We start from the raw sequence: 27,751 nt of genomic DNA on the forward strand, positions 1-27,751 counted from the left end.
GAGATGTGCTGGGTGCCGAAGGCGCAGCGGCAGCCGCGAGGATATGGAGCACGAGTCGGCGGCGGCGGCGGCCGGAGAAAAGATGCTGCGCGTGTATACGAGGGAGAAGCAGGATAGAAGGCTCCCGGTGTGGGGGCGGCAGAAGCGGCAAAAGGGGTTGCAGGAGAGGATAAACGAGAGAGAAAACGGGATAGGGGGAGAGAGAGAGAGAGAGGGAGAGGAAAGCCGGAACGACCCGGGGGTTGCCGTGGTGCTATCGACCGGGCCGCTGGTCGGAATCAAACCAGGCGTCGGCGCCGTGGCTGTCCCGGCTTCCTCGAGTGCCGGACCATCCTCCACTTCCACCTCCATCACCACCATCGTCGCCGCCGCCGCCGCCGCCGCCGCCGCCGCCGCCGCCGCCGCCACCACCATCACCACCACCAGCGGCAAGAGCAGCAGGCACCAGCACCGCCACCTCCGCGGAGGTCGCACGGCTGCTGGCCCTCGGCGCGTTAGTAGTGCCCGGGACAGACAGTCGATCGCGCACACGAAGGGTGCGGGTCGTCCTGGGGGTTGGTTTGTGGGTACGGATTTGCTCAGTCGGTTGATTTTGTTGGTCTCGTCGGCAGTCTCTCGCAATTCGTATGCAGACTGCTCGCGACGGATCGTCGTCGCGTCCGTCGCGTTGCAATTCAACAGCTGGCGAGAAGGTGCTTAGGCGGCAAACATCTATAGCGTCCGCTTTATCGCGGTTTGACGCCGCTTCGATCAATCTGGACCGCGCTCACGAATCTGTAATAATCGGCATCGTTCTCGAGAGCGTGGAAACGTCAAACCCCGGACTCCTAACGTGATGCGAGCCGCGTCGAATGGATCGAAGCGTTACGTGTTGGTGCGTGTGGTGCCGGAGCGATAGGTTCGAAATTATCTGGACCCGGAAGTTATCTGACCGAGATTATTGAGCGAACACCATTATACACTATGTGATGCGAGAAGACGACCCTAGATAAGAAGTTGGATGTTTTTCGGTGCGTTCCATACACTTTTCAAGATTATAAATACAAATGCAATGTTCCTGGTAGATCAGCTAGATGATTAAGCTGAACGAACGACATTGGCTCAGTAAGAACGTATTCTGTACGGATAACTGTATCAAGTTGCTTTCGTAGACTTTACTTTTCTGATTATTCAAGAAATTTGAAACATATGGCGTCGAGACATTATCGATAGCTCCCGAGATTTGAAGAAATCCGCATATCATTTTCGATCAATATTCGAGTTTGTCGCGTACACATATATTACAAGGAGTAGTAAAATTATGTCAACAACGTAATAATTGCGTCATAAACTTTATTCGTCATTACTATCGCAAAAATTAGATCATAATTCTTAATATATTCAGATTTTATTGACTGCTCTTTTTCGGAGATCAAATATTCAGAAATGATTAAATATGTATTAAATAAGTGTCTTGTTAAATATTAATTTACAGGAGATGCAAATGATTAATATTTGCATATAATTAATATTTAAATAATTTATATTTACTAATTCACTCATATACGTTTACTTTATATAATTTTTAATATATTCTCGTTATTTTTTAATCTTTTGTTTAACCACTTTTTTCTACACATAATCATAATAGCGCTCTTGGTCTTATATTCTTTTTATTATAAAATGCGCATAAATATATCAAGCTATAGATAAAGTTAAATGTTAAAATATAGATATAGATACTCAACAGAATTTTTTATCATCAAATGTAATAATTGATGTGTAAAATAATATTAAATTATTTTAATCAACTTTAAACATTTTAAACAATTAGACTTTTATTTCATCGACTACAATTGGCAAATAATCATCGTGACGATTCGATCATTGGTTTTGGTCCAATTAATATGATTAACCAATGGTCATCAAAACCAACGGTCGAATCGTCACGATGATTATTTGCCAATTGTAGTCGATGAAATAAAAGTCTAATTGTTTATTATATTGTTGGCGAATTACAAATGTGCTTTCGGTTTATTTAAACATTTTATTGTGCACAAAACTTAAAATAATTTGACGATAAATTCAGCGAAAAAATCGTATTTTGAAATGGTACTTTTTTAAAACATCTCTAATTTTGGAAGACAGTATTGTCACTGAAAATATTTTTGTCGCTTTCTTTTTATTCCGAACGCGTATTTAAATTCTCGGCCGTATTTCGCGTCAATTAAAATTATTACATAAAGATAGAGGTGTAATATAGAGGAAAGAATTGAAAGAGGGAACGATTGTGAGGCTAATCCTCAATTTCGAAGATTGGGGGGACCCGTAAGTTTGCAAAATGGATCACCATCAATTCTCATTGACTCATCCATTTCTTACAGGACGCGCTCTCGTTGATCCGTGCAAAAATGTTACGTCGGCACTCATGCAATTTCCGCGATAATATATCGGCGTTTTTCGCGAGAGATCCGTTCTTCCTTTCACGTTGTCGTTGCCGCCTCGATAATTCCTCATGGATTCTTCCCCGTAAATCCGGAAACTTCGAACTTATCGCTCCCTTCGGTGAATTATTAATCGTCCAGTCATCCCCCCTCTCTCCCCCCCTCCCTCGCAATTAGCGCAAGCCCCGGAATTTAATTTTGCTCGCCAGATTGTCGCGCTTATGATTCGGCATTGGGATCGCGTTTTTGCTTGTCCGCTTGAATGCCGCGGAATAGGAGCATAATCCGATGATGGTTCGCTCCTCTTTTCGAACTTGAGTCCACGTCGGCATCGCGCAGAGCTCCGTCGACGAAAGATCCCCGGGGAATCCGATCTGCAAAGTACTTAGAAGACAGAGTCAGACTAACTCGAGAATCGGCGGGAATACTTTGTACTATATATCCGACACGTTCGCTTTGAATGAGTGCGAGGAAAAAATTTTACATTTGGTGTAAACCTGCAAATTAATTGCGTCAAAACGGTATTGAATTTGAATTAATATCAAGCTTTGTTCAACATTGAAATTACAGGTATAATTAGCATTTGAACTTTCAAATAGCCATTTACGCGGTGCGCCACGTTTTATTTACATTTAAACGAACTTTGCTTTCATAATTCTGAAGTTTCTTTTTACTAATAGACATGAATAGCATTTATTTATAAATAAAATGGAAAATATTATGATGGCAGTTACGATTTATATTTTTCTCTTTGACGGACGGGCCTCTGTATTTCTTTAAACTAATAAAAGGCTAAATGGACGTTAGGAAGATATTATAAGGATAATTATAATCTTCAATTTTAACTTTCAGTACATTTACCTCTCGTTTGTTTCGCGCAATTATAGTAATACTTATTCGTCATTGTCAAGAAAGTAAATGCGGTTCTTACTTCGGCGCGTTCACCGGAAAAGAAGTTTCAGAAAATATAAAAGTAGCGAGCGCAAGAAAATGTCTGCGTTTATATGGCTTGTCTTAACAATTGCACGCTCGACGAAGTACGAGACTATTACGTCGTTTCGCCACGTAGGTGGGGCTTCGCGGAAAAATAGCCCGCCATTTCGCCCCACGGTTTGGAAAAAGGGCATCATAACGGGAGAACGTAACCCAAATTTTGTGATAATTTAAACGCAGGCCGCATTCTCTCCCCCGAGGGGGGGTCAGGGGGAAGGTTGAAATGTTGCTAAAATCGTAACGCCGAGTGTACCAAGGGGCAGGGAGTGTAGTTTATCTCAAGTTAGAAATTGGAAATTCTCGCATAACCACAGTTGAATGCTATCAGATTTCGCGTTACTCGAGCAGCTGGAGCAACTCATTCGAATCAAAACTACATCGTCATTGCAATTAATTAGATTTAGTCGGGCGACCGGCCGAATGCGATTCGATTTTTCATTACGGTCCCGCAATGTACGTTAATTATTGATTTAGCGAACGTAAATTTCAAGTCCGGCGTCGCTGAATTCTCGAAAATTCGATCCAAAAGGTCGATGCATACATCTGCATATTAATACGCAATGGAAACGGCTCAAATTTGCGCTATTACCACAATGGGGTCAGTTTTCGCCGCAGTAATATATGGAAATATATATTATCGCAGATTGGAGCGCAAAATATCTACTTCATTTCTCATCATTTTACAACAAATAGAGAAAAAGAATGGTTTCTGAAAAATAAATTATGGTAGCACCAATAACAAAAATCAATAAACTGAAAATCGGACATTCTGTTTACTAGATGCAGATTCGTTTGCCAGGGAATACATACAGTCAAAAACAAGCATATTTTTAGAATAGAAAATAACCGCTAAAATAATAAATAATTAGAAAATATGATGGAGGATAAAAGAATCCTTGAAATTTGCCGAACCGCAGCGGGATTAAGACAGGAGTGGGAAGGCAACGACGTTAGGGGTACACACGCTTCACGCACGATTGTCTCCTCGAAAATATATCGAGCATACATTTTTCCTGTTCACTGAGTTAGAGAGTAGCAATTTTCGCGCCATTTGTTCTCGGGCACGAGAAACATCTGTCCGCTTGAGGTTTCGCAGAATTTTGAATTGTCCAGGTGGTGGGACGATCTTCCTCGAGTTTATAAATTTATTATACCGGTGCGACTGCCATCGAGTTAGTCGAACGTGACGTGAAATTCATTTCCAGAGAAGCCGCGTTAACGAAGCGCTCTTTATACGTTGTTGCAGCGTGTTGCGGCGCGCGACGTGGTGAAAGCAGGTGGTTTTCGTGGTTCCCGGCGAGACCAAGAAACGGATACGCGAGGACCGAAGAATCATTGTCGAGCGATTCTCCTTTCTCGGGACGAGTCGTAGCACGTACGTCGAAAACGTTGAGGATTCCACGCGAGTCGGCGACTCCGAGGGCGGTGAATCGCACCATCGTACCCTGGGCGCCGATGATTCCATCAAGCTCATCATTCACTGCCGACGATTCGAGTTCGTCGATCGTCATCGGAGCGTCGTGTATACGCGCGTGCCGCGCGGCAACGACGATCGGTCGCCAGATTGGCAGCTCAGCGTCAACGCGGGCAACGCATGCACCTGAGAATGGAAGTGAGAGTTTGCTCGGAGCCGATCAGCAGCAGCAGCAGCAGCAGCAGCAGCAGAAGCAGAAGTAGCAGCAGCGCGATAGTAGTACCGAGTCGCTATTCTAAATTCGAAACGGCGGACGGGGAGGGAAAGCCGCTTGGAGGGCGCGGGACTGGAGGTGCAGGCGGCAAGCCGTACCGGAAGCTGTGGGAGTGGGTGGACATCGGCGACGGGATAAGGGTGGTGGTGGCGGCGGCGGTAGGGCGGAAAGGAGCGCAGGAGGGCGCAAAGAGGCGCAAAAAATTGCCGACGGCGGCGGCGAGGACAGAGGAGCGAAGGAGGACAGGCAAGAAGGCAGTGGCGGCAGCGGCGGCGAACGAGAAAGGAAAGAGGAAATCGGAAACGAAAGAAGAAAGGGGTCGTCCATCGGCAGGAGGGCCCCACAGATGCGGGGCCCGCAGGGGCGGCCAGTCCGCGGCGGCGTGACGCGATGCGGACGTCCTCCTCCTCTTTGCCGAGGAAGAGGAAGAGGAAAGACCTCTCGCCCTCGCCTTCCGACACCGTCCTTCTCACCAGCGATTGGCGACCGTCAGTTAAACATGTCCTCCGACAGCAGGGTTCTCCGCGGCTCGATATTATCGTGTCGCATCGACCGCGGCACGCGGTTCTCCACCGGGGACGAGATGTCTCCTCGGTGTGTCGTGAGGTCCCTAAGAAGCTGGGGAGTCGCCAAACAAGCGCGATTTCCGACGAACGATGCTGGGAATGGGGAAAGCGGAAGGGAGGCAAATGCGACAAGGGGAGCGACGACGAAGGAGATAAACGAGAGAGGCGACGACGAAGTGCGAAGGATATCGCGAGTAAAGGGACCCTTCGAATGGTCCAGTCCGACGGCGGCATTGCCAAGAGCGTCTTCCTGCTGGCGCTTCTCTGCGGTCAGTGCTGCCTGGCAGGTACCGAGGCGCTGGCCGGCACTCAAAAGTACAGTACAAGAACGGTCAAGACGCGATACGGCATGCTGCGCGGTATCGAGGCCCGATCGTCAACGGCCGTTGAAACTTATTACGGCGTGCCGTACGCAACGCCGCCGCTTGGCGCGTTGCGTTACATGCCGCCGGTCACCCCGACACCCTGGCGCGGCATCCGACTCGCCGACACCATGCCTCCGGCCTGTCCGCAGCGGCCGCCGGTACCGGACGAGAGCCTGCCGCGACAGAGGCAGGCCTACCTCAAGAGGCTGGTGCCCGTGCTGGTCAACCAGAGCGAAGACTGCCTGTATCTGAACCTCTATGTGCCCAAAGCTCCTCACGGTAAGTCGACGTTAATAAGGTGATGCTATTTTAAAAAGTGGTCCTATTGAAGAAAAAATATTGCTTGGTAGAATAAAGAATATATGTTTTAAAGCATTTTATTGTTAATCGTTGTTCTAGGAAGGACGAAATGGAAGAAATATTCCATTGTCGTATATAAGTAAATTTCATTATAAATATTCTTTTTTATATCAATTATATATTGCTGCTTTCGAGATTCCTTATGCTTCGTAGAAAATAAAATTTCTTTGCAGCCCTTTAAAAGATAGGAAACAGCTATCAATGGTCCCTTGATAAAAAATGCGATAAACTAATGATTATTAGATAAAAAGGCGCGAAAATTAATGGCTAAAAAACCGTGAAAATATTTCTGATTGAAAAAAGCCAACACTATCACATTTTCCTTTTCGATAGCTAGAAAACAATGTTAGAAGTTTGTAACGATATTTCAGATATATTTCGTAAAACTTACTTTTTGCTTGTTCGAAATAAAAAGATCATATTCTAAATTCTAAACAAAATTCTCGTGAAAAATACGTGAAAAACACGTACACTGTTTGGAAAATCTTACTCTGTGCACCACACGGTCCATTGTCGAATGCAAAATTCGTTGCGGAAACATATAAGCCGAACTTTTCGGGATGTATCTTTCGACGTGAAGTTTGGTGATATTTTCGCGAGAGACGCTGTGTTTCGAAACATTGCACCGTCCAATTTTAGGGAGATTGCCTAACTTCGTCGAAAGTGCATCGCTAACCACCGGGGGGCAAGAGAGAGGCGCAATTTCATTCCGCGATAATCTGATTATCGAAGCGTTCGGGAATGCAGCGTCGGGCGCGTTATGACACGTGACAATGACATCGCGCACGTATAATTCCGCGCGACAAGTAGATACGTAGATGCACGTGTTGGTTCGCGAAAATTTTTTTTCTTTTCGTCGTACGCGCGCTTGCGTATACCGGCCTGTTGGAGATTCGCAGAATTTTAGAAATAACATTCCGCTCCCGCCCGAAATTACGTTCGGCCGATTCGGACAAGCGTTTCTATCCGCAGCGCGATCCACTGATCCACTCTCTGCGTCTCTTACCGAATGCGAAATTACGCGCTATACCTGCATTGTACACAGCTACGTAATTCGGTCGAAAGTCCAAACAGCGCGGCGTAACGAGCTCTCATGAAAGTAGAATTATCCATATAGAAATTATTACCTTCTCTCGTATCGCGTCGTGAGGAACTTAAGTGCTATCGCCCGCATTTGGAATTTGGATGAACTTTTCAGCGCCGAGAGACGTGTTGACCTTAATTGCTTGCTTAAGCTTCTTGCTGATGAAAAATATAGACAGAGAGTGAGAATGAGAGAGAGAAAGAGAGAGAGAGAGAGAGAGAGAGAGAGAGAGAGAGAGAAAGAGAGAGAGAGAGAGAGAGAGAGAGAGAGAGAGAGAGAGACCTTTGAACCTGACGGCATAAGGTTGTCTCATGAATGATCCATGCGCGATATTACGTGATATCACGATCACTGATTACCATAATGTATATCTTTCTTCCCGCGCTTTCTAATCCCGTCCCTTCGGATATGCAGCCAGCACGGCTGAAATATTGAAGCGCGACGAGAGCGCAAGAAGATTATACAGCGGTTGTAAACAATTCGCTTCGTCGGCAATAATTTCCGGCAAATTGTTAGAGCTAATAATTTCAATACGGCGTACGTCGGCCGAGGGAGGACGGGAGGGAAAGAAAAAAAAATGTTGCGCTTCGTAACGAGAGCTCGATGCGACGATTTTAGTAGTCGCGATTTCGCGCTGTCGCGATGCTGGTTTCCTTTGCAAGAAAACTCTACTGCTCCACGCTCCCACCTTTTTACCCCTTTCCCCTACCAACCCATTCTCTCAGCTCTTAGCGTGGGGATTGGGGATAGAACGGGAGCGGGTGTTCGTAACAAAAGAGCGGATCGATCGGCTCGCGGAGACGGTTTTCTGATTGCGAACACAACGAGAGACTTTCAGATGAAGTGTAAACGCGAACCAATACGGATCATAGATATGGAGATCAACAACGGGGAATACATCCCCGCGATAAATTTTCAGATATAGGGATTCGATCGGGATTTGTTGAATTCTGTAATATTCCCGGTTGTGTGTATAGAGATCTGACCTAGTTTTGCTTCTTGAACAGTTTGGCTTTGCCGTGCTTCAAGATAAATATGTCTATTCCAATTTTCGTTAAGGGAGCACGGATATCGCCATAGCGCTAAAGAAAATATCTGTCTTCGGTGGAAGATTTGTATACGTCGCCGTACGTTAACAAGAGAGACACGTAGTTCCGCGAAAAATTAATTCTCCGCCCGAGATAACGCGGATGTGGAATTAATTAAAAGCGAAGTTGCGCGAAGGCTCCCGTGATTTCCGTAAGGCGCGATCGGGCGGAGATAGCGCACGTATGAGGGACTGAGGGATATATCGCGAGGTTCCACGATACGGCGAGACGGAGCGGCGGCGGCGGCGACGCGTAATATCCACTCGCGATTTTTCCCGTTTTTTGTTCTATGGGATATCTCGCAGAGAGAGGCCGCTATTATGCTGTCGAATAAAAAGCCGTAACTACCCGACGTTTCAGCCGGATTAAAGAGGAGCCGTCGTTGCTTCCTTCGCTATCGCGTTGAATCCTCTTGCTACTTTTTTACGGAAGCGAAGCGCTTTTTCTCGTGCTCGTCTCTCACCGACGACGCTGACGCGCGACGCCGCGATGCATCGGTGCAACACCACGCCATCATCACCCACTATCGTCACTATACTCGCGTGCGTAAGCATCAGCTTAGTTTCCGATCTTCCATTTCTGGATATCGTCGCGGAAAAATCAGACGAGCGTTTGAACTCCTTCAGCGAGCGCGAGTAGAACGCGTTATTGAAACGCGATTGTAATATCTTTATGGAATTTAAATGCGAACGGGACGGTTCTCGGTAATCCCGATCGCACAATGATAGCGTTTAGGATTAGGAATTTGCAACGTTACTTCAGTTTATAACTTCAATTTTGCCCGAACTCATGCGAATGGAGAGACCAGTGATTCCTTACGATTGAGGAGCTCAATTTCGACCTCGCATTTGCATTAAAAGTTCCGACGCAACGTTAAAAGTGTAATTCACAAACAACTGGAATTGAAGTTTCATGTCGGATAAAATACAGGATCGCACCAAGTTACGAGTAATACATAGATTGCGCAAAAAGAGGAATGCGCAATACGTCGTACATCATGCAAAATTCGTGCTTATTTTAACGATATTGCGCTTATCCAACAGATTGAGAGCTCTTTCGTCTTGAATCATCGTCGCGGAATTACTTTTATGGTTATATCCTACATCTGTTATTACGCAACGGCGACGACGGCTCGTAACTCTGGACGATGCTCCCGAATGCTTACGATATCGTTCATGGATATGTGGTGAATGAAGAAATAACCATGAGTTGCGATTAATTTAAACGCGTGTGCGATCATAAGTTTTACTTATTTAATATGAGAATTTTATTATATATATATATATATATATATATATATATATATACGAGAATTATGGTATAAAAAATAAGATGTTATATATTCATGGATATATCATGAATAGAAAAATAGTTATAATCTGCGATTAATTTAAACGAGCTTGTTATAAGTTTTATACGATTTAATATCCGATTTTTATTCAATATAATTATGATATAAAAGAGATATTATCCATGGAGATATCACGAACAGAAAAGTAACTATGATCTGCGATTAATTTAAATGCGTGTGTAATTGTAACTTTTATTTATTTAATATATTTAATATATATATATTTTTTTTTATGTGATGTGTGTGTAAAGAATAAAATTGCCGTATATATTAAAAATATTGCATAAGTGTAGCTCTTCTGAGTTTTGAGATAGTCAATACAGTATGCTGTATTATATTTGTAACAAACTGTATAATAGAAAAAAAGCAGCGAATTCTTTTTATTACTTATTTAACATAATGTATTTTTAATTGCAAAGTAATCTTGCGAGGATGCTGCATAGCCTGTCGGAAACAGTGGACTTATTGTTGATGGATCTTGAATTCGATCTCTCATCTCATATATGGATTTAAAATTCGAAATAGGATATAGACCGAGATATAGACTAGATAAGATCGGTAAAAAAAATCTCCCTTTAGTGAGATTGCAATCTGTTAAAAAGGGAATATTTTTATATTTAGTCCTAGTATAGTTTAAGTTGAACAATGCAAAGCTCGCTTTAGAGTAGAGCTTTTCATTACGAAAAAGAAGAGATAATTTTGCAAATGTGTGATATTTCCTTTTTCATACCGTGAAATTTAGCTATACGTTTCGTATACACGCACCGATCATCTTTCATTTATGTCAGCCATTCGCGAGTGAACGTTATTCTTTGTGATGCGATCACACTCGCGGAAAAATTTGATATAGGTAGATTTAATACAATACTCCATGGCAATATACTTCGACACACAGAGAAACGCTGCCGAGTGTCGGTGAATGCGGATCACGTGAAAATAATATTCGGGACATACGGGGCGAGAGCGAAGGGGGATGGGGCGTCGCTCGCGAATTCATTTGGCTGTCGTTTCCCCGATCGAGCAGCGAGCATCCGCCGGCTTTGTGCGTATTCGCGTGCCTCGCGTGAGGAATCTGTCGCTGTGAAGAAGAATGAAAGAATAAAGCGCACTTTTATCTGGGAAATGATGAGAAACCAGGGTGCCTCGGCGGCACAATGGCGAGGCCGATGCTGCATACGAGAAGAAATGAAGCGGGCCGAAGGGATTCGAGATATTGGAAGGACAAGATAAAGCGACGGCGAAAGGAGCTCCTCGAGTAGAGCGAGAGAGAGAGAGAGAGAGAGAGAGAGAGAGAGAGAGAGAGAGAGAGAGAGAGAGAGAAACTACTGTAAAGGAATGCAAGTGTAAGGATGCGTTGCATCCTCAATTCCGTAGTGCATTGCAGTCGATTATTTGATTCACGTGAGAGAACCTGCAAGCACCGCGGGAGTGAGGTGGCTTCGTATCGGATCGACGTTCTTCTTGTCTGGCCGCTGCGACATTAATCTAAAGAGGGGACACGATAATGAAGAGGAGACTCCCAAGTGCCGACATATATGCGCCTTAGGATCGATTTTTTAATCTGTTCGCACTTAAGACCGCGGTTCAAGATCGATCGTTATCTATAGTCGACGTACAATGGACCGGAATCTGGAGAAGCTGATGGAAACTTTAATTAACTGTCCCATTTTACCAGGGTTTTTAATTTTGCGCATTTGAACCGTCTATAGAGAGAGAACCGTAGGAAAGTATCTATTTAAGTAAATCCGATTCCGAATATTTTTATAGTTCGATTGTCCATAAAATTGCAGTTAAGAAAATGGGAACCAAAAATCTACGGAAAGAATATTTGTACCACGTGTAGTGCGATAATATAGAACTCGATTATTAAAGAGGACATATATGTATAATACATAGCGACCTTCGTATTTTTTTACTGTACAAGGACGTTGGAAATGCTTCAAAATTGCTGTTAGTTCACGATAACGACTTCGCGATCTCTCGTTAAGACTTAGATAACAACCTTTTCGCATTAAGAGCAAACTTTAGTGCCTGATATATTCCAGGTCGTTCAAAAAGCTTCCTCATTTCCGAATCTCTGCTAACTTGCTTATGAATTTATTGGTCCCCCGTATCTACCCCACCTCCTTTCCCGACATGTTACATAATCGCGTTATATACGCTGAGTTGGAACGTATGCAATAGAGGCTAGGGCGCAACACACGCTTCGTATACGTGCGGAACCAGAATTTCACCTATCGCTTATGATGGAAGATTATACTCCTGCTATTATCGTTCTAAAAAAGACATAAAGGATGAAAAACAAATAATTTTCTTGAAATTTTTACTGACATACAAACGAGTATAGAACATGGAAAATAATATAGCGATTATATATAAACGTTAACAAAAACTTGGCGAAATATTAGGGTGGCTTTCTTGAGAACGGCAAATTGGAAAATTATTCTTAATTAATTAAGAAGCCTGCGGAGAATTAGACTTTCAACGAGAATTGTACTACTTAAATTAATTAATACACAGTTTGTAACACTTGGAATGAAACATTGGAGTTCAGTGTTATTCCTAAGTAGATTAAAAGACCGGAAGTAGAAGATCTCAGTGATAATAAATAGCCTAGTGAGTAACTACATTGCACATGGTGCATCAGTACTTTGCGTTTATAAAAAAAAATCTATAATTTATAAACTTCCGAGCAGCAGCGCGACAAAGATGAGTCGACACCGAGGAAGCAATAAAAGCATCGAGTCGCCCGTAAACGTTTTGAGATACGATCGCAAACAGGCGCGCCGGGTAAAAGCAGGGCAGGTTTTCGCAGCTCCCAATGGAAAAATACGCGCAGCGGAATCACGAGGATGGTGTGTCTCACGCCCGCGCTCGCCTACTCGTTCACCTACTTAACTTTCTGTCGTCTAGCTTGCGCTATCAGGATCGCAACAGGTGTCTCGCCTTACCATCACTTAGCTCGGCATGATAGTTCGTTCCCGGGATGATTATATTTCGATCGCCGTTGCGCATTACGGGGAATTTGACGTCGCGATTGATAGAGACAGCTGCATTACCTTGCCAAGAGCTGAAAGGTAGTAAGGTTTTATGGAAAACCTCCCTTCAAGATTTACGTATAAATCGAGATTTTTCGCTCAAGTAGCTAAACGCCTCGTATAATTTACGGCATTTGAATCGTTCAGAACCACCTTTGCCAAACTGACATTTTATTTATATATGTGAAATATTGAGAATCGTGGGTTAGATAATTAACCGCTCATTAATCAAAAATATATGTTATAAAGATATATACGTCGTTATAATTATTTTGAATACGAACAAGATATTCCGCGCACGTAATCTATTTTTCAATGATTAATAATAGACAATATGTATATAGATATTGATATTCCTTTTATAAATGCTGTCTGTAATTATAGTGCTAAATGCAATTAAGTAATTTTTTTCGTAAAACATTAAACACAATCTCTAGCCGATGAAATGTTATACAATGTTATCGTGGATTCGTAATTCGTGTTTTATAAACTGCTCTAGCTTATAAACTCATATAAGCTCTCAGTCACGAGATTCTGTGGAAACCTAAGTTGCTGTTTAATCGGTTATTTGAGCATTTTTATCTGGCCTATCACGCCTAATCTTTAGAAAAACGCTTAATCGCATTTATGCCTCGTTATATATTACAACAGAATTAGGTTTGTGTGCACACGTTTACTTGATCTTATATGTTCGACAGAGAATGTAAATTAAGATCAGATTGCAATTTTCTAGAGAGAATTGTAAGCCGAGTCAAATAAAATATTTACCGTCGAGAATAATTAAAGAGATTACAAACGTCGTTCAGTCAACGTCATTGTCCGATATGATTATTATGTAATTTAGGCGATGCGAAATTTTGATAATGTGATCTAAGTACTTATCTACAAGGTGCTTCAAAAAATGTTAACACTTATATGAAAGTAATTTTTTTAGAGAAACAGAACTGATAACACAAAATATCATAGTAACAAATGTATTTCGTCTCTCCACTTGTTCACCATCATTGCAATGTGCAATGTGCATCTCCGATAGAAAATTGCAAATGTGATTGCAACAATACCCAGAGAAATGTGCCTCAGGGTTCTGGAGACCACTTGGAGAAGAATTTCGAGAACATGTTGACAACGATGGCGAACGAGTGGAGACTATCTGAAGACAAAATATATTTGTTATTGCAATATAGATCTTGTGTTATCAGTACTGTTTCTCTAAAAAAAAATTACTTCCATATAAGTGTTAATACACTTTTAAAGCACTCTGTATACTCGAAATTCTTCTACGTATTCGGTCATATACTCTCGCGTATTCTATATACTCCCTCTTGTATTTGTATTGTATTTATTCGCGCATCGTACTTCGTGTTTGCAGAGAGATATCGTGGTAGAATGTCCTCTAATGTTGCAGGTAGTATTGCGGACTCGCTGCCGGCTCTCCTCCTTATTCATGGCGATTCCTATTCGTGGGGCGCCGGGAATTCATTTGACGGAACCGCCCTAGCCGCTCACGGACGCCTTATTGTCGTCTCCATCAATTTTCGTCTTGGCGTGCTTGGTAAGCTGGCTATATTTATTCAATAAAACAGACCGTCTCGGCCTTATCGGAACGCAGGACACGCCTTGCAATCGTTTGCGATTATTTTATTCGATTACGTTCGCGTATGTCCGTAATCATTTGCGAGAAAACGAAGCACCGCGCATCTTTTAAAAAATTCATTGCTCGTCGCTTTGTCTCAAAATAAAAAAGAAAAGAAAAGAAATTTTCTCTTATGCGTCATTTTTAAAAATGTATTTCTGAGCCGGCGGTAATAACAACAATGGAATAAAATAATTTAAAACTGACATAGAACGAAACGTGTTCCGCTGCAAAGAATCGTACGATTGAAACAATTATTTTTTTGGGTAACGAGCATTTATCGATAACTGACGATTTGACACTTCGATTAATACGTAATAAATGGCACGTTGTGTGGCAAGAAATTATTGTCTCGGGCATAACAACGACGGACAATGCAATAATCGGGCATTCGCATTATTATTTCGTACGCGAGACCTGATAGAAAGTTTCCGCGTTATAAAATGCGCCGAGCTTACCACGCTTTGTTTATTACACAGCGCGACTAGCTCTTTTGTTCTTTCGACGGAGTTAACGGAATGATCTCATTATTCGTGGCAGCTTGGAGGAAAAGTTTGTCGAGATCTTACCAGATTACTTTCCGTGCAGTTATACATGGAAATTCTCCTCCGGGGGGTTGTTACTTTTGCGATAGTTCGGACTCTTTAAAAACACGACGTCAACTCTCGGATATATAGGTAACAAGAGGAAAATGCAAGATGCAGGATGCGTTTTCGCGCGCACGCGCGAGAGAGATACAGCGAGGGGGGGGGGGGATAGTCGCGTGTGCGTGTGCCAAAATTAAAAACGAACAAAAGGGGGAAGAAACAAAGGGAGTTTAATGAAGACGAAGAAGGGGACACGCGTAAGGCTAAGGGTGTTTTCGCGCGAATGGATTTTCGCGCGCTCGTTTGTCGTACGACCGGCTTTTGAGCATCCGCTAAATATCGTGAGCATAATTTAAGTAGGAGTACTGCGGGGAACGGCTGCGTGAAGTGGAATCGATATTCGCGTAACGCGAGGAGTCGGAAACCGGAAACGGATCCCGTTTTGCTCTGCGATTTTATATGTTGTTTCCGGAAATAAATCTCAATTTTTATTTAGTTAATTCAATAAAATGCCTCTCTTGCCCACGCTGACAAAGACGAGGCTGTAATTTCACGTTAATTCAAAATGTGTTATGCCTTCCATAACGGCGATTCCATGGTTTTCACGTCACGCTTTATTATCGCAAACGCACCCACAATGGTGTAATCTGTATGTATATTTTTCCGCGCTATTTGCAGCGGCGATGTTTAAAGGTTCGAGTGCACCTAATCGCGGATAAAACGATAAACAACGTATTATTCGGCGGGTATGCAAGCGTGTTTACAACACCGTATCCTCCATTCATGAAAGAAGCCCCGGGGCAGTCAGCGGAACAATTTTCGATATCGATACGCCGTATTTTCACCATACCGGGGGCTGGTTTCGCGCTTCTCTTTGTCGGTATGCTGCAGTTCCGCATGCGTTTTGTTCATTGTTGAAACGAAACAATGCCTGCGGCGTTATCCAATACCGCATGGTCGCGGCCGATTTGATTTTCTTCCGTCTTTTTTCTTGTTACCTCACTTATTACTCGTGTTCTTTCACTGGGTTTCGCGCCATTTATGGTTTTCACGTCGCTTACTACATAAATAAATTCGACATAAATAAATTTCCGATCGGATCATCACGTTAATATTAAATGTATTTTTCACCGCGTAGCGCGCAGCGTTTCGCAGATTGCCGCGCATTCTCTGCGGAACAAACCTCGACAGATGAGAGTAAAAATAATGAACAGATACATGATAATTATTGCGAAATATTTGTCCTCGTATTTTTGCGCGAAAGAAATATTTTTTTATATGAATAGTAGCAAAACATTTATTCCATATCACTCGTACGGAGTCATTACTCTATGATATTTTTCCGTGCTAAATACGAGCGTAATTAGAAGTTGGCACAAATGCCGCGCGGCAGATATGTGAATGTGATTAAAAGGCGAATCGGATTGAAATGGAAAACTCCCCTCGCAGGCAGATGGAGAGGCAAAGTGACAAGCCCGTAGGTGAGTCGGTGCACAGTAAATTGAAGCGGGCGGGATTGAGTGCCGACGAGCAAATATTTAATTTTAATCCGGTTTATTCTTCGAGTTCAGCCGTTCCCTCGCCGCTAACAATAGCTACGTTTGCACACGCACGCGTGTGGGAATCTCGACTTTCCCCCGCAACGATTATTAACTTAGCGATAATTAATTAACTCTGACGATCCTTTCTGCTAAAACAGGTACTAAAAGTGAGCGTACTCGAGTTTAGCAAAACTTTACGATTAACATAACAGAGTTTTGATCGTCCGGTTTGCGCGTAAGAAGAACGATGAGGCGCAGTGAGAGAGAAGCTGAGGAAGATAAGCCTCCTTGAGACAGGGAGTAGAATCGTGCTCCCGGAAATGTCTGAATGGATTTTCTAGATAAGTTCTCTCCTTCCCGGCGACAACTTCCGCTTCTCGTCCTCGAAATAACAAAAGTACAGTGTTACGAAGCTCGACGCGCAATTCCGCTCGTGCTTCCGTGGAAGCTCTTAGGGAATTAACGGCGTCGAATATTCGAACCGTCCTCGCCGATCCGTTCGGCCGGGCGTAAATGAGCCGGCTTCCTAATTCGTTGCACGTTGAAACGGCAGGCTTCCTGAAGACCGGATCGAAAGGGAGCGCGCAGGGCAATTACGGATTGATGGATCTGGTGGCGGGGCTCCATTGGCTGCGCGAAAATCTCGGGGCTTTCGGCGGCGATCCTGAGCGACTGGCGTTGCTGGGCCACGGCACCGGGGCGGCTCTCGCCAATTTTTTAGCCGTCTCCCCTATGGCGAAAGGTAAGGCGGTTTAATCGTTTCGCGGCTTGCGGCCGATCGGTTGCGCCCCAAGTTTGTCGGTCAACCCGCACCTGGTTAACGTGTCGTCGCGTCGGTCGGATTTACCGCTGACGTGTCCGTTTTGTATAGGAGCCGATGGAAAAGCGCCACGAATTTGTTTACGTTTCCTTTTTTTGACAATGTCCACACGTTCCGTTTTATTTCTTTGCCGGTTTTTTATAGGCGTTTTATTTGCCGCGTTATTTTTTTTTTTTTTTATGCTCCTGAGAAAACATTGATAACGTTCTTTTCGCTTATTTGTGTGATAGATGGAATTACACTGATTATAAGCTGCAGAGCTCTTGCATTATAGTCCGGCTTACGAAGGAAGATGATTGATTTAATCACGTCTAACGCTGATTGATATCGGTATAACCGTCCATAGAGAAACGTGCTGATTTATCGATGGTCTCAGTGTAATAGGGCGTCCATAAGCTTCCCAGTAAGAAGGACTTAAATAAAATTCAAACGAGAAAAAAAAGCTTTTAGACAATAACAAGCGAAATAATAAGAGGATGATTTTCTGTTTACGAGGATATCGGATTTTCGAATAATAAAACGTCAATAACGTATTACTATGCCGTGGAATAATTAAAGATTTATCGGACATTCCTCGCATTTTATTAGCCGTATTGCAATTATAGCAAGGGAGTTTTTTCCAACGGATATTCCAGCGCTGATCGGAAGGGTGATTCTGCTCGGCGGTTCGGCCCTCTCGTCGTGGGCGGTGCAACGAGATCCGCTGGCGGTGAAGCGCCGCGTCGCCGAGCAGATAGGATGTACCGGTGACGTCGAGGCCGACGATATCGCACCGTGCCTTCGTTTGAAGAGCGTGGAGGAGCTACTGGCGGTGCAGCTGGATCCGCCAAGATTCACTTCCGGATTTGCGCCCTTCGTTGACGGGGCTGTTCTGCCACCGACAGTCAATCAGGTGAGACGATTCGCCCCCGATAATCGATAATCTCGGTGCTGAAGAACGGTAACGCGCCGTTTCCACCTGCTTTACGATCCGGTCTGCCCGATTGCTTATTCGGTTTTACTGCGCCGTTAACTGTAATACGGCATTAATTAATCTTAATTGCGGTTTAATCGATTGTGTTTGTCCGTTCCTCGGACTTGGATTTTATAGAGAGACAGACGGAGAGAGAGAGATCTACTTAAACCGGAGATTAAAGTTGCGGAAGGTCTTGGCAAAAACTATTATAAATATTACGTTGGCACTTTTTAACGGTTTTGTAAATGACACGTTTGTTATCTGTTGTTTTTTGAGGACGTCCGACGCGTAGCGGTTCGGCTTCGTTTTTGACGTTTGAACCATTTTTCATAAAATTTGCATTTACATTCTCCACAGCTTTCTCGCGGAGTATATGCGCGTGCTGTCCCGTGTCCGCCGTTTAAACGTAGATTACGCGTGAAATATCCACCGCGTTGTAAATAAATATAACGGCCGGATGTTAAATAAACATGGGGCCGCGACACGCGTTTCATCCGAGCGATTACGGAATTCGCGAATGTTGTATAATTGCGCACGGATATTAACCCAATACCGACGGACGACCGGCGTATATATTGATTTTGCGCAGGAGCGAACGAGACGACAGGTAAACGATGAATCTGCTAATTGAACGGGCGGCCGACTGACGGATGACGGATCCGAGAATCGTAATAGCTACTTCGTGCATGCTCCATTAACTCATTCGTTGATAGAGTCTCTGGTTGATCGCGCTCCGCGCGATATCGCGAGACATTAAACGGGGAATTCGGGAGAGGATGAACAAACGTGCATGTACGATCGTCGCTGCGATTTATTATACAAAGCAGTCAAGTCTCTCCTTGTGCCGTCTCCGCTGTAAAATGTACGGGGCGGCTCAATTTATGCGACGTTAAATAGAAATTACAAGCTATACGTTTACGTGCGCAGAGGGATGTGCCTGAGTGACAGAGATTTATCTAACAATGATAGGAAAGCGAGAGCAAATAGAGAAGATTGAGAATTAAAGTGTGAATCTTTAATACGCGTGATTATTTCTAAACACAAAAAGGAAAATTCGTTTGTTCAGAATTTCCAGCCCACTGCCTCTTCTTCGGGACTAATGCCAATCGTGCCCGGGCCCGGCGCTGAATTCGCGGACTTCGGCGACCGTGATTTACTCTTTGGTTTGACGTCCGAGGAAGCTTGGGTGAATCTCACCGAGGAAGATTTACAGGTAAGTGGGATTCGTGTGGTGACCCGAGAATAAAATATACATAAAGAAATATATTAATTACATATATCGTATATTCTTTTTGTTCTTAATCTTTCGGTTCTTTAAAAAAATCCCGGTATTACAATACATATTTCATAACGTCTCTGTTAAAAGAATGAAGAAATGCGGGATACATTAATTATACCGTATTCTTTTTTGTTCTTGATCTTTCGGTTCTTTTAAAAACGGGACTTCGGACAATTCCGTGCTTCGTAATGTCTTCGTTAAAAGAATAAAAAGGCTTCAAACTTTTTAATCTGTTTTTCTCTGCTGCTATTATTGGTGATATACCTTTATTTTTATATCGATTTTATCAAGAAATTTATATTAAAGCGGAAGTAATTCCCTGATTAATGACCGGACCACTTCGTGCATAATATGTAACTGACATCGATTGAATATAGTTTGACAAATTGACGAGCTTTACATGATTGCATCACAAGCCTGCGCTCGCCAATCATTCCGGATATTATTGACTCTCCGATGGTCACGGCCACTGGCCATCGCGCTATAATAGCCTGCGTCTGCTTTACGATCGTGATCGAATTAATAATCCATACGTAGATGTATCGGCGGAAACGTCATTCGATTATTTTGTACATGTAATCCGGCGATCATCGAAATGTTCGACGATACAGAATTGGCGTCGGGAGATTATTTTACAAACTGCAATAAATTCACGAACTGTTGCGCTTTCGGCGTCGTGAAAACCCAACGAAAACTCTTGCCGATTTGCAGAACGGCTTGAACGAGACGAGGAGGGACCGTATATTACGCACTTACGTCCGTAACACCTATCGTTACCATTTGCACGAAATCTATTCGACTCTTCGGAACGAGTACACCGACTGGGAGCGGGGCGAGCAGAGTCCCGTGGCGATCTGCGAGGGTCTCTTATCTCTCCTCGGAGACGGCCAAGTCGCCGCCCCGCTCCTCAGACTGGCCTTACTGCATTCGGCCTCGGAGGGACGCGGCTATTTCCTGCACTTCCAGCCGGGCGAGCTACCGAGCCAGAGGGGCGAGGAGGTGCCGTATCTCCTGGGTATACCTCTTCTGCGCGGCGAAGTCACGTCCGCGCTGCCCGTCTCTACCGACTACACCCCCGCCGACGAGAATCTGTCGAAACTGCTCGTACACTACCTGGCTAACTTTGTGAGGCGCGGGTAAGTCTTTGCCGCTTCTCTTTCACCCGGCGATAAAATTAATGTTTGACTACGTCCATTAAAAACGAGTTTAGAACAAAAATTAAAATTTTACCCCGCAACAAACAGGAGTACGTTGCAGATCTTTCACATTTTTCGAACTTAATTGACGAATATTTTCGAGAGTATCGCGAGAAGTTAACTGTACTGTTTAACTAGCGCGCTGTCTTGGGTGAAACATACGATCGGCATTAATCGGCGACGCTACAACGTGAAATAACTGGCGCATGGGTGCGAGAGGGTTAATCGGATAAGTGAACCTCCTCGTTAATTCACCCGGTTCAAAGTTCTTTGGAACTTAAGCATCGCATACACTTCGATTACTCTCCGTGAGGGGAGTCTAAAGGTTGGCGGTGGTAGTAAGGGTAAAGTTACAGCTGCGAGAGGATTTTGGAATCAAACTCCCGCAAAGGCCGTTAACGCGCTCAGCGAAAGCTCGCAATCTCGAAGTAGAGTAGACTTGTTAGTGGCGAAGACGCGAAGTGATTTTGGCATCTCTAATTGCGAATCGGCGGCTATCTGGATGATTACTCTGTCATCGACACGACGGATTTTTGCAACACAATTTTGCCTCTAGTGAATTATCGCAATCGCACACAGAGACGCATGAGATCGCTTCGGACCTTATTGAAATTTAGCTTCCAATTTTCAAAAGCATTTCGAACAATTTGCTGCATATTGTACAATTATAACAATATTCATTTAATTATTTGAAATGAACAATGATATTGCTACAATCAATTATATAAAAAAATAAACTATGGATAAACTGCCCCCGTCTTATTTATGTATTTTTCGGTGTAAAAATAACTTCAAAATAACTCCAGAATAAAGATATATTTACATATTGTCTTTAAATGGATTTTTACCGATGAGAAAAATGATGGCATAAATTAATATTTAATTTCGTGTTTCCTGATATTAAACAATTAACGATCCAATAAAATAAGAGCGCAACGTGAATCGCAGATTTCCGTCCACTTGTGAAAGAATCGCGATTCGCTCGTTGTTTTAGGGACCCGAATGGCGTGAGTCCCTTGTCCACGGCACTGGATAACGGCCTGACGACGAGCCCGCCGTTCTGGGACTCGTACGATTCCATAAATCAGCTGTACTTGGAGGCCGCTCACAGCCCGGAGATGCGCTCGCATTACAGAGGCCACAAGATGTCCCTCTGGCTGAATCTGCTGCCGCAGCTGCACCGGCCGGGCTACGAGATCAACATGCGGCACCATCATCTCGCGGAGAACCCCGGCCTCTACGAGGGCCCGGTGCGTCCGCAAAGCACGGCCGTACCTCTACCGGCGCCCCCGTTACCCATGCCATCTCCCACGGAACCCTCCTCGATACTGACCGCGCTGTCGACCACGGAATGTACTCCGAACGCGACCGTCGCGACGACCATCACGCCCACCACCTCGCGAACGTTGCAGATCTCGAATCTGGGCCCGGGCCCCAACAATCTTCTGCGCAAGCTCGCGTCCAGCCACTACCAGAGTTACACCACGGCCCTCACGGTTACCATCGCGGTAGGCGTGTTCCTATTGCTGCTCAACATCCTGATTTTCGCGGGGATCTACCATCAGCGCGACCGGAACACGACCGGCGGCGGTCTGTCGGGCGCTTTCAGCAACAAGAAGAAAGAGGAGTTTCTGGAGGCCGGCTGCTCCGGTATTGACACCTCGGGTTCAGGCAAGCAGCGACTGCCGCCTTCCATGACCCTGATGGACTCGCCGTCGTCGATGCTGCCGCCGCACAAGGCGAAGCTCGTGCAGGAGCTCGAGCTGCAGCTGCAGGAGTTCCAATGCTCTCCGCCGCCCGGCGGCGGCAAGCGGATTCTGGAACCGCCGTCCTACAGCAAGAGCCCGTGCATCCAGCGGACCCGCACGCCGTCGCCCTGCGTCGACGCCACTATCGCCCAGATGGACGAGGTTAACGACATCAGCGACCTTCACCACGACAGCGAGGACGAGAACGAGGAACTGCCGGCACCGCCGCCCCCGCCCAAGGCCCCGGCGCCGAACGTCGGTCTCACGTGCCCCGGGATTCTACGGCAGCCCGGGACACCCGGTAGCGCGAAGAAGCGCGTGCAGATTCAAGAGATCTCCGTGTGATAGGGTGCGAAAGATATCGGTTTTTCGAGATTTTTGATGTTGGAAGAAGCGGTTCTCGCCGTGAACGAGCGCGCGACGAGAGGACGGAGCGCCGATCGAGAACAAGTGTAGGCGAGGGGCGCCTTTGAACTCTTGATTATTATCGGGGATACATTTACCGAGGCGCGAGTAGCCTCGCTCTTCTCAGTCACTGTCGAAGCGATTTTCGTTCCTCTCACGAAATTATTATTTCCCTGTATTACCGTTTGAGAATAAATAGCAGTAATGGCACATTCTCGCGCTCGCGTGTTCGTCAGCGTCGGTTAACTCGTATGAGATGAGAGCGCGATCACTTTCGCGTTAAAGCGAAGGTGAACGTTCGCCGGCCGTGTTAATAAATTCTCTTCTCGAAATCTTGCTCCTACAACTTATTACGTGACTGCTAAAGTCTACTACTACAGAAACGCGTTCAATCTTACGATCCTTGTATCTCCGAGTGATCCTCGTCAGGAATGGATGCCGATGTGTGCGTAGCTTTTTCGCGACTGAAGAAAGTGAAACATAATTTTTACTCGCTCCGAACGGAGTTGTACAGTGCCGTGTGTGTCCCCACGTGCAGATCAGCAGCGTTTGAAAGTGTGCTTTATTTCGAGGGATTTTCTTACCGAGCCTATCGGTTCGCGATCCACGTTCGTGTAACGCAATTTGATGAACGCGCAAACGGGCACGTAAACACGTAAGAGAACACACAGGAGGTTCGTAGTGGTCCCTTTGTACCCGAGAACGTGAATCTTCGTCCGTCCATTAGGGACGACAACGTCTGGCGTTTGAAATTCACCGGATCGGCCGACCCTTGGTCGGCTTCACTGACTCTTCAGCCGGGTCCGATCCGGCGGTCGTTGCGCGACACGCGGTGTCGCATAAACGGGGGGATTGACGTAATCTCAGGAATAAAAAGAATGCAAAAGACATCTTCGTGGCAGGCATACACGGTGTCCGTCATGGTGCTCGGGCTAACTCAGCCCCGAATCTTGCCGCAACACTAAATGGAATTAATCGAGGAATTGGTAGTCTTGGGCTTCGACTTCTAGGTTCATAAGACGACGAGAACGACTAGCTTACTGATATGTGTGTTCGTGCGAGAGAACGTGCGTGAGACATGGACGAGAGGGATGGAAAGAATGAAAAGAAAAGGGTAAAAAGAAGGAAGGGATGTGGAGAAAGAGTGGTAAAAGGGGAACTCTGTAAGATGCTGGCTTTCGTTAGTAGTAATTGGGCGTGTGTGTGCAACTGCGTGTAAGGAATTAGAACATGTTTGACACGAGATAGGGCTAAACGGTTTAACGGCAACGGGGAGTACTTAAGAGGATACAGGTGATTCTCCGGTATTTAATTTAAAAGTTGTTGTTGTGTGTAACGTGAAATTTTCGGAAAGAATTCGATACGCGAAGTTTTAGCGTTTCATTGAAGGGGACTGCGTTATTCACTCGAGACATCTTTACGATGTATAACATTTGTCAGAAAGTATCGTGTTATGAGTTTTCTTTGACTTTAATAGTCACCTCGGAGGGAGGGGAGTAAAGTTGCGTTGTTTCAGAAAGTTATAAATTTGCTACTAACTTTTTTATGGCCGCTATAAAAGAAAAGTGTTTAAATAAGAGTCCCTATATGTTCGACCAATTGGAAATGATCCACGCATAAACGCCATAAATTACATTGGTGGTACATCAACTTGATTCCGTCGGTTAAAGCTATTTCTATTACGTCTTTATTTTCTTTCATTTATTCGCTTTCATCTATTCTTTTTTTTTTTTTTTTTAATTTGTAATTACTATTTGCATTCAGCCCCTTGATAGTAATGACGGAATTTCATACAAGTTGAAAAAGTGACCGCAAAAATAGCCTTTTTTTTCACCCTTGAATGTAGATTTCTACTTGGTACTAAATGATAGTCTATAATGAGTCATGAATCCTCAGAAAGTTTCAGATTGAGCCGGCTTTTTATTTTCAGGATATGGAGGGTTAAAGTTTTTGATTTCACAAATTTGCGTATTCATTGTTTTAAAAAACGTTGAAATGGAAATTTAATAATATTAATAATAGGTTCAAAAAACGTATTCGTTCGCTGTTATGTGATTATTTACAGGTATACGTGAATATATGTTAGTATAAATGTTCCGAATGAGTGCACAAATTAATGTAACCGTATATCTTTTTCACATTTATACCAACGTATATTCGCGTATACCTATAAATAATCACATAACAGCAAACGAATACGTTTTTTGAACCTATTATTATGTAAGTTTCCATTTCAACGTTTTAAAACAGCGAATACGCAAGTTGGTGAAATCAACAACTTTGACCCTCCATATCTTGAAAATAAAAAGCCAGCTCAATATCTGAAATTTTCTGAGGATTCATGACTCATTATAGACTATCATTTAGTACCAAGTAGAAATCTAAATTCAAGGGTGAAAAAAGAGGCTATTTTTGGCCTGTTTTTGCGGTCTCTCTTTGTTGGAAATCGTTGAGAGTCACCTGTATATTATAAATTTTCATGCAATATTGGAAATATGGTAGTTGGAAAGTGAAAAGTGTATTTGGGTCCATTTTAATTTGTATATTTTCCTTCGGGGTGCTAAGACGTATCGATCGGCTACTAATATACGATTAATACTTTAAACTTGGTCGGATCTGTTCAATACTGTCGACAGGAGCTATTTATTACACCAATGATTAAAACTGTTTATTATAAAATGACCTAAGATGGCACCAAAATGTATTATATTAACATGTTTTACGGAGGCGTTTAGGATCAAAATTTACCAAGTCTATGAGATATACTTTAAGAATGAAAAATTAGATATCGTTGCAAAATTCCCCGAAGAAATTGTTATTGAAGTATAAGTCGGACATTTTATATGTAATATGTAATGTAATATATATATATATATATACAAACTCTTTGGAGGCTAGGCAAGTTTTGATCTTGGTTCGTCTCGTCACACAACGCTCTTCGACGACATGTAATTGGAAAGACGGCAAGAATTGAATCTTGACTTGACAGCCCCAAGAAACAAGTCTGTCGCAAGAGTGTCAGAGTAAAGAGACGGGCGAGCGCTGTCGTCGTAAAGCACCCCTACGATCGTAAGACTTCGAGTAAATGAGGAAGAGAAACCGCGCGAGGGGCCACCGTAAGTAACCTAATTCCTAATTAACCTAGTCACGGGGAAACTTGCCATAATTGATTCGATTGCACTCGCGTGTGTTATATCATTTACCGGCAGGATGCTGCCGATGTTAAGATATATCGCCAAACATGGGGGAATTGGGGAGGTATATCGCGTTATACAAAATCGGGGAGCTGTTTGATCGATCCGCGAAACGCTGGGGTAATAAACAGTCGTTCGTCGAATTTGGATACGATCGTCAAGTTAGCTTCATTTGCATGGTAATTAACTGGGAGGGGGCTTATTGTCATTTGCGCGACTAAGATTGAGCCCCGTGAGAGCTCTTTACTGTCACCGTTTCTTTCGTCTGCAGATTCTTCAGTCAATTAAAAACCAGCTTCTTTTTTTGACAGGAATATTGGGAATTTAACTCTTTATAATGGCATGTAATTGGGAAGTTATATACGCATCTACATATTTTTTAAAGTGTTATTTTATCACTTCACCTCTACATCATTGCGCGAATTTTCATGCTCAATAAAAATATACATATACATATACAAGTTTTCTCTGTCTCTATATTATTGTTATTATGAATTCCGAGTTACATATCGTTCTCTTATAAATGAATATTTTTAAATTAATATCCCGCGATCTCAATGTTTTCCATTTACCGGTTGTGCAATTTTTTTTCACGAGCAAATAATGTTATAGGGAGTTAAATCATTCTTGAGTTAAAAACGATCGATAATGAGTGATTTTTTGTTAAACGAGATGCTAATTTGCAAAAGCGTAATGCGGAAAATTTTACTCTTCAGCATATTTTAAAAATTACAAAAAGAATTCGAAAATTTAATTAAGATTTTTTTGTAAGAAAGAATCGACCGCGATTTAATTAAAGGATCCGCAGATGAAAGAAATGGCGCTACTTGTGCACGACTGTGGATATACATACAGAATTAATGAAAAGAAGAACACTATGGACATAACATAGATAGCCGAGGGCAAATTGACAGGCTCTCTCTGCCACAATCTATCTTGTGTCTATAGAAAGCGCACAGATACAAAAGACACACTCATACGTAATATACAACTATCAATGTTTGGAATGTTGGGATTTGTTTAAATAAATACTTAAAGATTCAAAGCGTAACTCTCTGATGGCGTTCTAATTTTGCGTGTGTCCTATGTCTTCCCTAGCTCGCCTCCTTAGCCTCGCAAGTTAAGAATTGCATCTGTAATAATCTTTATTACTTATTGCAGTAATTAAATGCGGTACAAACAGTATCTCACTGGCTAATTCGAAGTATCGTTCTTCAAGAAAATCTAGATTGATTGGAAAATAGTAATGCACTTACAATATTATCTTTAGAAATTTTCCGAGTTTTTTTATTCGTCAAATGTACCCTGTCGAGAAAGACTATAAAATTAAACGCACGCGCAGCTTTTAAGGAGACAACGGTAGACTAAACCTTTAGGGAGGAAGAGAGAGAGAGAGAGAGAGAGAGAGAGAGAGAGAGAGAGGAAGAAGCGGACATG

The 27,751-nt window shown here is 43.5% G+C and overlaps 1 protein-coding gene and 1 long non-coding RNA gene across 3 annotated transcripts in view; one reads left to right on the forward strand and one right to left on the reverse strand.

The window, feature by feature from the left end:
- Nucleotides 1–27,751, reverse strand: part of LOC143897121 (uncharacterized) — a 109,155-nt gene that overhangs the window by 78,887 nt on the left and 2,517 nt on the right. The window lies entirely within an intron of this gene.
- On the forward strand, nt 430–27,365 carry LOC143897108 (neuroligin-1). 2 transcript variants are annotated; one of them, XM_077405438.1, is made up of 8 exons: nt 430–1,010; nt 4,663–6,314; nt 14,362–14,508; nt 17,271–17,459; nt 18,173–18,429; nt 19,559–19,705; nt 20,483–20,907; nt 21,962–27,365. In XM_077405438.1, the coding sequence occupies exons 2-8, from the start codon at nt 5,495–5,497 to the stop codon at nt 23,058–23,060; spliced, it is 3,084 nt and encodes a 1,027-aa protein (XP_077261564.1). In that variant the 5' UTR covers nt 430–1,010; nt 4,663–5,494; the 3' UTR covers nt 23,061–27,365. The 2 variants fall into 2 exon arrangements, with proteins under 2 accessions (XP_077261564.1, XP_077261565.1); XM_077405439.1 differs by having other exon boundaries at nt 430–874.

This window comes from Temnothorax americanus, unplaced genomic scaffold (genome assembly GCF_048541705.1).
Source record: "Temnothorax americanus isolate GAGA-0224 unplaced genomic scaffold, ASM4854170v1 Scaffold2, whole genome shotgun sequence".
Classification (NCBI taxonomy): domain Eukaryota; kingdom Metazoa; phylum Arthropoda; class Insecta; order Hymenoptera; family Formicidae; genus Temnothorax; species Temnothorax americanus.